This window comes from Berghia stephanieae, chromosome 5 (genome assembly GCF_034508935.2).
Source record: "Berghia stephanieae isolate SIO BIC M18660-M18661 chromosome 5, UCSD_Bste_1.3, whole genome shotgun sequence".
NCBI classification, from domain to species: domain Eukaryota; kingdom Metazoa; phylum Mollusca; class Gastropoda; order Nudibranchia; family Aeolidiidae; genus Berghia; species Berghia stephanieae.
In genome coordinates this window covers 83,951,064-83,963,563 of record NC_088364.1, presented here as the reverse complement: position 1 = coordinate 83,963,563, position 12,500 = coordinate 83,951,064, and the positions used below count along the sequence as shown (strand labels likewise).

The 12,500-nt window shown below is 34.0% G+C and overlaps 1 protein-coding gene across 3 annotated transcripts in view; it reads left to right on the top strand.

Annotated features, from left to right (window-relative positions):
* Positions 1–12,500, top strand: part of LOC144973759 (glutamine--fructose-6-phosphate aminotransferase [isomerizing] 2-like) — an 80,931-nt gene that overhangs the window by 44,804 nt on the left and 23,627 nt on the right. For 2 of the 3 annotated variants that reach the window (XR_013645618.1, XM_078916636.1), the window contains exon 8: positions 1,135–1,214. Coding sequence is in view for 2 of the 3 variants with exons in the window: in XM_078916636.1 (XP_078772762.1) it covers positions 1,135–1,214 (80 nt within the window). In the remaining variant the exon portion in view is untranslated. Of the gene's footprint in view, positions 1–1,134; positions 1,215–5,894; positions 5,925–12,500 lie in introns of all 3 variants that reach the window. The other variant, XM_078916635.1, reaches the window with a different exon arrangement.

The following is a 12,500-nucleotide window of genomic DNA, read 5'->3' as shown; positions in this document are numbered from 1 at the left end:
TGGTTAATACAGTTTAGTGAGAACAACTCACAAACGCGGATGGCAAAAACAATAACAAAGGCCTGAGTGACGTCATCTGCATACTATCTATAACGGTCAACCATACTATCTATATCCGGCATTCATATTACGGATTTCAATGCAATGTTTATCTGTATTCAGCCCTCCTTTATTCTAACGCAATCATCCGACACGTGACTTCATGACGTCTTAACTTTATTTATTTATTTCCTGTCGCTTGTTGTCATTATTCCATTTCTTTTCTTTTTATTTTATTAGATTTCAGCAATTATTTATTTCATTTTTTTTTAAATTTAAAAATGTTTTTATATAATTTGTTTACATCCGTCTTTCCTTTTTTTCAAGCAACTATTTATTTCATTTTTTTTTAATTTAAAAATGTTTTTATATAATTTGTTTACATCCGTCTTTCCTTTTTTTCAAGCAATTATTTATTTCATTTTTTTTTTAATTTAAAAATGTTTTTATATAATTTGTTTACATCCGTCTTTCCTTTTTTTCAAGCAATTATTTATTTCATTTTTTTTAAATTTAAAAATGTTTTTATATAATTTGTTTACATCCGTCTTTCCTTTTTTTCAAGCAATTATTTATTTCATTTTTTTTTAATTTAAAAATGTTTTTATATAATTTGTTTACATCCGTCTTTCCTTTTTTTCAAGCAATTATTTATTTCATTTTTTTTTAAATTTAAAAATGTTTTTATATAATTTGTTTACATCCGTCTTTCCTTTTTTTCAAGCAACTATTTATTTCATACTCGATTTTTTTTTCAACAAAATATTTATTTTCTTCTCTCTTCCAGTTGACAGTGTCAACGGGTAGCTATGTCACAATATAAGGCGACGATCGGGGGGGGGGGGGGGGGGGGGGTCCCGATAGCTCAGTTGGTAGAGCACTCGCCTCACACGCAAAGGGACCGAGATCGATCCCGGGTGTAATCGAGATTGATTCTGACCCAGCAGTGATTGGATATCTGGGTCTGTTTGATCTGACGGAAAGTACTTTGCGATAGGGTTGCGTCATATCCAAAGGGTAGCGAGCAACTAATTGAAATACATCTGTTATTGTCATGTGTTTGTAAAATGTTCCTTTCCTGTCTTGTTTCCCCAGACGTGGCAGTCCCTTACTGATTGGCGTCAAGAGTAAGACCAAGCTGACCACGTGCCACGTCCCCGTTCTCTTCAGTAAAGGTGAGCATGATTATCACTCAACTACAACTACTACAATAATACGAATGATATTCACAGTGTAACAAGAAGTATTCGATGTATAATAGCAATAACAACAACATTAGAATTGGTAATAACAACAATAGCAACGTTTACAACAATAGATATTGGTTATGGTGATGATGATAAAAATCATAATCATAATCATAACCACAATAATCATAATGATAACAATAACAATTATAATATTTAAAACAGAAGAATTTACAAGCTTAGCTTCGTTTTCTTTTTTCTTTCTCTGTTTTTTAAAATTTGATTTTGATTTGTTTGTTTGTTTTGGTTTTAGGTTTGATTTTTTCTTTACCTTTTTTGTATTCATTCACTTGTTTTTGTTTTGTTTTGTTTGTTTTTTTGTTTATTTTAACTTTTTTAAATGAATTATTTGATTATACCCCCAGTAGTCCCAATGTCCCAGTGGTGTGGTTGGTCATGTGACCCATGAATGTCACGCCAGACGATATTATTGATTTGTCCAAATGTCCACATTATTTACTGTAGTTGAGCCTTTTTTGTTTGGAATAATCGCCCCTCAATTGATCAATGTCCCTTTGAAAATAAAACAACAACAACAACAACAACAACAACAACAAAACCCACTAAAAAAAACCCAACTAATTTACTAAATTTCATTGGAATTTAAATTTCTCGAAAAAAAAATCCATGCCAATGAGACGGATGTGACGTCACACCTTCCTCGATTTTGATTCAAAACTTCTTGAAAGTGTGTAACGAGTCCTCCGGACGACGAATGAACAGTGAATACGTTACAGCTTAAATCATGAGGTAGCACAATTATTTTAGTATCAGGATATATATGCAGGTTCCTGTGATTACGGGACGTAAAAGAACGTGGATGGATGATCTTTATTGACGTTTTTTGTATGTTTTTAAGGGTTTTACGGCGCTTGCAACACATTAAGGTCATATCAGCGCCAGTAAAAAGGAAGAAAATGGGATAGTAAAAAGTTCGAGAATTACAATAAAGCATCCAAGAAAAGGTAAGACAAAGGGGAATTGGTTCAAATAAGAAACAGGTGTAGATTCCAAAAGCACTCTATCAAAGTACTTAGTTTCAGATCACTAAAAGTCTCATCCAGACACAAGCACAGGTCCCCGCTAAGAGGAACACACTCAAATGTTTTACAAATTATATATAATATAAAGAAAGCATAATACAGTGAATAACAGAGAGATGATTTACAATGAAAAAAATATCATCTCCCAAAACTAACTATACATTCGACTGTTTCGCCAGGGCATCTGGCCAGGACCAGGACAAAACCAAGTTATCTCATTCCAAGACAAAGACAGAAAGTATGTTGGAAAACAGACATAAGGGGATAGAAGACACAGTATGTACCCCCCCTGTCCACTATGGGAGGTCAGGAACCCCACCCAGATCTTTATTGACGACATACCAGTATTTACTTAGACTAGAACGTAAGATGCTATCACTCTGACACCAGAAAATCTGGTACTCAATGTAGTATATATCGGGGGACTGGTTTTCCACTTTCAAGGAGATTAGAACCTGTATTTCGACGTCAGTTTTTGTTCCCTATTGGTCACACACCATTGCCAAAGAATGCTAAAGGATATTTATTTCTAAATGCATTGATTCTATTCCTCTCCTTATCCTTCTTGGGGTTTTGAGGGGGAGGCGGAGGGAGGAGGTTAGGAGGGGGTTGTGGATGTTTTATCATACATGAACACTTTTCATTATGCCTGTTGACATTTATCAAGCACGTACATATTTTAACTTGTAATAATAGAACACAATAACTTTTGTGTACGTTTTATCTGTGGGGTAAAACTAAGCCAGGTATTATTAATCAATGAAATGCGTTTAAATATTCATAGAAAACGTGGTTGTTTTTTTTTTTTAATTTGTTTTATATAATATCAGATAACGTGCAACAATAACCATATCTCAAATAGTGCAGGATAAAAGCGTGGTTAAATCTAGGCTTATTTAATGTTATTTTTCATGCCAGTTTTTATGTTGTCTTTTTTTTTTTTAATATCTTTGTTCACACATCTGTGTCCGGGTGTCTGTATCAGATCAAATCCAAGCACCAGGTTTATCTATGAAGTAAGAATTATCAAGGAAATGGAGATCGTAACTTTTTTTTTTCTTTGAAGATTTTACTTGGAATTCCAAACCTTCCATTAAGCCGTTCTCGAAAAAAACAAAACAAATAAACACCCCCCCCCCCCCCCCACCCAAAAAAAAAAAAACAACAAAAAACAACAACAAAAAACCAAAAAAAAAAAAAACAACAAACAAAAACATGTTTTACAATTGTGTCCAGAAAACTTGATCTTCAAATATTAATTGATTAAAATGACTCTTTTCATTTCAAACACTCGCAACCTTGGAACTTCCTTGAAATGATGGTTATGACGTCATGGAAGTCTCGGGTTTGAGGGTTTTTGACAAGATGTGGGTCATTTTAATCGATCGATATTTAAAGGACGAGTCTTCGGGACAAAATTTTAAAATGTGTTTAAATTTTTGTTTGTTTTATGTGTGTGTGTGTGTGTGTGTGTATGCGTGTATGTATGTGTGTATGTATGTGTGTGTGTGTATGTATGTGTGTGTATTTTTGTCTTCAGAGTACGGTAGCCTACTCTATGGTTACTTCCATCTTTGCTTGACTGAAGTCGACCTATTTAAATAATTAATTTTAAAAATGAAAATCTGAAAAGAATGTGATGAGAAGACTTTTAAACAAAAACCAAGAAAATTAAATAGAAGACAATGACATTCAAAGCTTGATCACCTTTCTTTCCAATAATTTATTTTCAAATACTGTAAGACAGGCCCGTCACCTGTGCATTCAGATCAAATCGATATATCCTGATATTTTTTGGACGCACGTTTGACCAAATTGTTCGAATCCTCCCCCCCCCCCCCCCCCTCCCCCCATCCCCCCCATTTAGATTTGCATACCATAATAATTGTAGAGGAAAATTGACGAAAATATTTAATATTTTATTTGGTTTTATTCCCTATGAATCTGTTTCTAAACTCTAACAGGATCACATTTCTTCCTTAACCCTCTCCTTACCAGCCATTTTCAGGATTTTCCCCAAAACTTCACAACCAACTAACACAAAAATATATTTTTTATCACTCAAACACAATAGCAGTAAGTTCTTCCGATACATAATTTCTTCAGCAAAACATGGTCTACAACACACTGTTCATTTTCTTTAAATTTTATGATGTACAAAATAAATTTCAATAAGAAAAAAGTTGGTTGTATCGTAACGAATGTGACGATTTTCCTATGGGTGGTGAGGAGAGGGTTAAGCATATTTAATTTATAATTTTTTCACTTGAGTCAATACCAGATTCGTGTCAAGTCAGACAATTGGAGACACCCCCCCCCCCCCCCCAGTCTATATGATTTTGTTCATGACAAAAATATCCTCTGTCTAAATATTATGTCACTGTCGGGCGTTTCACTTTTGTTTTGTTTTGTTGTTTTGTTTTTGTAATTGTTAGACACGGTGCAGTTGGGCTAGGATCCTGTGTTAAAGCGAAATGTTATCTCTATAATTAGAGAGTGGGAGAGAGTGAAAAAGATGGATATTTTAAGCTGACGTGTTGTCTTTCCTCTTATATGTTTGATTAGATGTGAAGACAACACAAATGAGGAGGTGGTTTTCAAAACTTGCTAAGTCACAACCAGATAGAAAATGAGTTAGCACTGTCAGTCAATATATTTATACGCCTTAGAATCACAATAGAATATTTGAAGTTTCAAAACACTCGATGGTATCGTTTTATGGGGTAAACGAGACAAGTATTTTCCTCTTTAAGTTACTGAATAAAGTAAATGACCAAAAAAAATTGAAGTTTTCTCTGAATGATGAAAATGCAATTTAGCAGATTTTGATGTCACCTTCTCAAATTTAACATTGGTTTCCGTGACAGGTCTCTGTTTATATAAATGTTACAGTGAATGACGTAATCAGTCGGATGGTGAAAAGGTTTTATCTGAGTTCAATTAGAAGGTCAATTTTTTAAAATCCAAAATGAGTTCTTGTCATAAATTATTTAATTAAACCTTTTTGTACATCTTCGGGAAATATCAAAGCTGAATTTCACGTCTAAATATTTTTTACAGCTGGTCAAGTTGAAAAAGTATGAAATTTGAGAAAAGTTGCTGGATACCTTTCCCACACATCTGACTCGATTTACTTCAAATAAAGATTAAAATGCTGTGGTGAGCATATTCATTTCAGAAAGTGCAAAAAATGCAAATCCTAAATGTTCACATTCTAACTTATGTCAATGTCAAGCACTGACACACTCACAATGTAATGTGTAGGCATAGGCAGACCCAAGCCATTCTCAATGTACACATCGGACCGCCGGCCCTACACACCAACGATCTACTCTCTCTCATCGCCTGGAAATCACGATAACCAAACACGTATAATATAATATAATATAATAGTATATCGTTATTTGCTTTGTGGGGATTTATTGTTTTATTTATATAATAGGATTGCTTTACTAGTTGATTATTATTTATATATATATATATATTTATGTATGTATGTATTTATTTCTTCCACGTCCGCATGCTTATGTCATGTGTCATTGTTCTGTCTCTTTGTTCCACTCAGAGGGTCAACCCAGACCGTCTATTCAGGAAGGTAGAGTGTGTAGAAAGCTTCCTGAGACCATAGCCTCATTATTTATTACGTATACCCTTATAGTTTATTTTATTATTATTATATTTTTTTAAAAAGCTTTTCAAAATTATAGTTGTCGCCTTACGATAATAATAATAATCACCTTCTATAAAGCTTTCTGAAGTTATAACCACTTTGTATTTATTATTATTATCTTTTAGAGAGCTTCTCATAATTTATTATTTACTTACTGATCACTCACTTACTATGAACTTGTACATAAATATATTTATTTGGTGCTTCCTTTTGTTGTTTGTGCCTTTAGCTGTTTTAGTAAATTGAATGATAGTGTTTATTGATGATAGAATTGTCATTACTATTAGTGTTATTATTATTATTATTATTATTATTATTATTATTATTATTATTATTATTATTATTATTATTATTATTATTATTATTATCATCATTATCATTATTATTATTATTATTATTATTATTATTATTATTATTATTATTATTATTATTATTATTATCATTATTATTATTATTATTATTATTATTATTATTATTACTAACACTGCTATTATTGAATGTCTTACATCAGGTCTTACTTGATGCATTTCTCTTCGTCCTCGATGGAACACATTTCAACATCTTTTGTTTTTCCTGCGATACAACGTTTCTGGGCCCTCGTCCCTGGGACTTCCTCACGACAACCCATTCAATCCTGTCTCCTTTTAACCTCTTGGTCCGTCGATCGCCTTTTCTGTCTTCCTGGGGTTTTCCGATCTTTCTCCTCCGTCCTGGCTATTCCAATATGGGACCTATAATAATAATAATAATAATAATAATAATAATAATAATAATAATAATAATAATAATAATAATAATAATAATAATAATAATAATGATAGATGATGATGATGATGATATAATATTATGATAATAATAATAATAATAATAATAATAATAATAATAATAATAATAATAATAATAATAATAATGATAATAATAATAATAATAATAATAATAATAATAATAATAATAATAATGATAATAATAATAATAATAATAATAATAATAATAATAATAATAATAATAATAATAATAATAATAATAGTTATAATAATAATAATAAGTTATTTATATAGCGCACAACTTCCACATACGTGCTCAGCGGCGTTTTACAATATAATTGTCATTCAAACATTCATTCTTTGACAATTGTGAGAACACATATGAAGAAACAAACACATCCACATGCACACAAACTCAATCAAAGATACATTTACATTCATACACGAACATACACACACACACACACACACACATACTTACACCAATATTACTCACTAACATTAATAACTTATTCTAACGAAAGACAAAAAAAATCAGTTTTACAGTGTCAATCCGGTATTATGTCGGAATGAGCAAGGTGAAGGTCATTTAGTTTCATGTCAGACATGATAGGAATTAGGAAGTTAAAATGACCAGAAGTGTTTGATATGGACTGTCTTCTTTGCCTCAAACGACTGATGGCGGCTTCTCGGATTATGGAATGTCGAGTATTTTTGGTCAATGTTTAGAATAAACGCGTCTTCCATTTTAAAAAATGTTTTGTTGTTGTTGCTATTGGGAATTTGTAGCTCGAATTAAGCCGCTTTTCATCTATCATAACATCCTGCAATCCTTCTCAACCGTTGTTGGGCAAGCAGGCGTATATTTCACCCTTGTACAACTAAAACATGGCCACAATTTGCTTATTAAGTGTATTTTCACCCACAAGATTATTCACTTTTAAATCTCATTTATTATTTTAAAAATTGATACGCTTCTTTTTCTTTACTTTTTAAAAATTTGCGTATTTCGTTCTGAATCCACGCCATTAACATAACCAGTCGATGAGAGAGAGAGAGAGAGAGAGAGAGAGAGAGAGAGAGAGAGAGAGAGAGAGAGATTGGAGGGGGTGGACGAAATGCACTTTTGAAAATATACACGTCATAGGGTTTTGAACCTTTATCTTTGGTGGTTATAATTATAAGACTACAGACGCTGATTTTTATTTGTTTTCCACGTTCCTTTGTTTATTGTTCTGCTGACGAAGGGATCGTACCCGAAACGCCCATGGTCTATACCGTAAACCGTTTTTTTTTTTTTTTTTTTTTGCTAGTATTTTCAAAAACTGGGATACATTCCGGCTCCAACATCCCTATCTTTGGCTCTGATATATATATGTTTTTTTAATTTGCTTGTTTGTTTCTTAATATCTGAGGGAGTTCTCGAGTCATAAGTTTTTATCTTATAATATATAGATACTGATTGTTTGATTTCATATAGTGTTATACTTGTTTCTTTTATCCCTTTAATGCTTTATAAATAAATAACAATGAAGCAATGACTCTTCAATCCAATTTGATTAATAATAATAATAATAATAATATATCTTTATTGTCCCCAAAAAAGTGGCAATTTGTCATTTGGTTACACATTTATAACAATACAATATTGACATAGACACACTCACACAAGATGCACACTAGTAACATAGTAGTTATCGTAAAAAATAAATAAATAAATAAATAAATAAAAATTTAACACGGATTAACACGACGGTTGGTTCACAACACTTAACTTGCGCGTTATTTATTTGTTTGTTTGTTTGTTTTTCTCTTCTTTTCTTTTTTAAAACCCATCCATTTATGTTGTTCGTGATAACTTCTTAGTTGATCACAGTCCAATTATTTGACCCACTTTTCAAATCCAAATGACATGCGCATTGAGACGTAAACAATGATGGTGATAAGATGTTTTCTTTCTTCCGAAATTGGGACGATTTGTCTATTCCGTTTGTCTTCTATCACACACTCATCTATATAGATCACATGGTGTGCAGCTGTTTAAGACATGAAAGTGGGTAGTTTCAACGAAATGATGTTACTAGGCTGTGTTTATCAAAGTTGTAAACATAAACATGTCTATGAGTCAAGCTCTTGTCCACCACCCCAGTATGCTGGCTTGGTTGGGTGGCCTTTCTGTTTGTGACCGACCATTGATTACAACGTCAAGACATGGTCAGACATATAGAACGAATGAGATTGACGCCACTCGGCTGTTTAGACCGCCAGCTGGGTGATTACTTCTCACTAAAGTATATTAATCAAACTGTAAAGAAGACACGTAGTTGTCTGTGTTGGTACGATTCATCTGGCTGGTAGATGTTATGTATTTTACTTAAACGCATAGCATGAATAACTGCTTGTAAAAGTGAATGAGCATTTATCACAACATTTTGACACAGGGATATGCTGAAATGTTCGACAGAGTTCGACATAATAGGATCTAGCAATACATAACATCTACCCTTTGTTAGCGTCCCACATGTTTGTGTGAAAATTGTGAGTAATGTTCATGATCTGTTGGTCAGACTGATAGGGGTGACAGGCACGTCGCAAAGATATCTATGGGTAGAAGCTGTTGTTCACCTAGTTGGCTAATTCTATAAATAGATCGTTCCAATTAATTAATCTTTCTTTACCCACCATGTGTTATCTGTAGCGTTCCGATGAACCCATTTGGGTAGGGACACGAACAAAGGATGTGTTTTATATTGTTTTGTTTTATTATCAATGCTGAGATCAGAACCTAGATACCAACGTGCTGTCATTATTTTAATGAAACCGTTTCAACTAAATAGAAATAGGATACATATAGCTTCATTAAAAAAATAAAATTAAATATCTCAAATATTATTTCATCATAGTCATTTTTTCCCAAATTTTTTGTTGTTGTAAAAATTAAATGTGTTGTACATTTCAAATATTCAAACAAAATAAAGATGTCATTCTCGATACTTTCTGTTAATTTCAATCAATGACCCATAAATGGTATCATGTATATATATGTTCAAATATTGTCTCAATTGAATATTTCTGGGCCATATAGTCGTGCAATGAGCTTTTTTATGAGTCAAATTTGTTTGGTACATCACAAATTCGCCCATCAACCAGCAGCTTGGTTCTAAACAAAGAAAATCGGTACTTTTAATTCTTCATGCTGGCTAGAACTTTTTCACATGTCATGTGATCAGAATGTATAAAAGTCAAAATATGATCAGATTTATAATGTTTTTCTCCTCTGGATACACTTTTATGCTCGTCGGAGAAGTATTTCATAAGGGCGTCCGCCATTGTTACGATAGTTTAGAGCAATATGCGTCATTACTAGGGAAGTGACGTCAAGACTGTTGAAGCCTATTTAGAGAAGAATTTATTTAGACGTCTAGTTTGAGTTTTTTTTTTAAATCAAGTTTTATGTTCAATCGTGATGATGACATTTATTCAGCATAAGTCCTGAAAACGGTCGATAAGGAAAGAGTTAATATTCGTTTTTGATCAGAGCTCCTGTGTTGTCCTAGAGTCACATTGTTCAAGAGTTTTAGAAGAATTTATGTTTCTTTCTTTTCGGTTTTTTTTTTCTTCTTTTCTTCTTTCTTTCTTTTTTATATCTTCCCTATTTATCTTCCCTGTCATTGTTCATATTATGATCGTAAGTGTTGTAAACATCGCTAATCTTCTTAAAACGAACAGTATCGATGCTGCGTGGCCGAAGCAAGCTTCTTACTATCAGAGAATTTGTGTATTTTATATATTATGGTTTCTTTTATTTATGTAACTGTTCATATTGATCCCCTGTGTTAATTTCGTCTACTATTCTAAAACATGCATGTTTGTTGTTTTTTTTTCACGCGTCAAGTTTCTGTATATCATTAGAGCAAACCGCCTCATGTCGTAATTTTCCGAACTTTGTTTTGAATAGAGTAAGTGGATGAAATCCTCAGGGGAATTTATCTCTGAAGGATCGATCTCGAGAAAGAAGTCGAGTTAACCAAGGCGTCAGGCACAATGCAGGAGGGCTTGAACCTGGGTCCCCCTGGGATGAAAGGGCAATACCTTGACCACTCGACCATCTTTTATTTTGTAGTCCTTCAGAGCCATTAGGCCCATGTATCCGGAGTTTATCCCGGTTTCTATAGCGAGGCACGGACAATAACAGTCGCTAACTAGCCTTCTGAGGATGCTAGTATATAGCAAAAGATGAAGTGAGTAGAAAAGTGCCACAAGACAATAGAGAATAAAAGATTTTTCGCGGCGGTGATGGGGTTTGAACCCGCGACCTTATTGGTATGACAACTCCACCTGGCCGATGAGAGCGTGACTCTACCGTATGAGCTCTCCACGAACCCCAAAAAAAAATCGTTTCAAACTCAGGTCATTCATTACTAGAGCCTTCTCTCACCGACTACTGGAGACCGCGGGTCCAACGCACACACACACAACCAACGCGAAGTATAGCAAAGTACTTTTCGCCTGAGCTAACAGACCCAGCTACCCAATCACTGATGGGTAGACAGTAGAGAGGGGGTGGTCAGAAATGTCTCTGACTTCACTCGGAAACCATCTCTGACCCTTTGCGTGTGAAGCTAGTGCTCTATCAACTGAGCTATCGGGACTTCCTTATCAGAATATTGATATCTGACAATGACTTTCCATGTGGATGGCTATGGCTATACGGTAGGTAGGTACCAATAAATCTTTCGCCGATCATACGGTGAATATATTGATATGCAGACGAGATATTTATTATACCGTTCACTACCTGGTAAATAGGACAAGATAATGCTTTTGTTGGACCCGGGAATAGAGGGCTCAATAATGACTAGGGTTAGAGACGATCTTTTTGGGGGGGATCGCGGATAGCTCATACGGTCGAGTCACGCTCTCCCCAGCCAGGCGGAGTTGTCGTACCAGTAAGGTCGCTGGTTCGAACCCTCATTGCCACCGCGAATTTTTTATTCTCTATTGTCTTCTGGCACTTTCCTACTCACTTCATCTCTTGTTGTTATCTAGATTTAAACTCATATTAAGAAAACCAAAGGGCAATATTACAAGGACACCGAAGTCCCGGGTTTGAGAGTTTTTGCCAAGATGAGAGTCATTTAAATCGATCGATAGTTGAAGGACGAGTTTTCTGGCCAAATGTTTAAATATGTGTTTGTCCAGAGTACGGCTGTTTCGTCAGGCTACCCTATAAATTGGTTATAAATCATAAATCTTATTCTTGAAGTGGGTTAGAGATTTCGCTTGGGTCTAGTTGTAAATAGTGAAGCGCTGTATACGAGAATTTTATTTGAGATATAATCCATTGCATGAAATATTTTGTGCGGCTATGTAGTCTAGTGGTATGACACTCGCTTTCGGATCGGAAGGTCCTGTGTTCGAGCCTAAAACGGCACATAGTTGAGTCCTTGGAAAAGGCTCTTTACTCACATTTTTTCACCGTACTCAGGTGTAAAATGAGTGCCTGGCCGTTAACAGCGTTGTCTATGTCCGAAAAGTTGTAATATTATATCGCCTAACAGGCGTCATGTCCCGTCCTACATGTTAAATGTTGCTGTTTATCAGAGACCCATTGTAAAGCTCTTTAGGCACGTTTCGTGGATATTGCCCTATATAAAAGCTCAATTTTAATGATTTATTATTGGTAGATAGTTATAAATCCTTAGCGTATATTGAGCAGTACACAGTGGAAACAAAA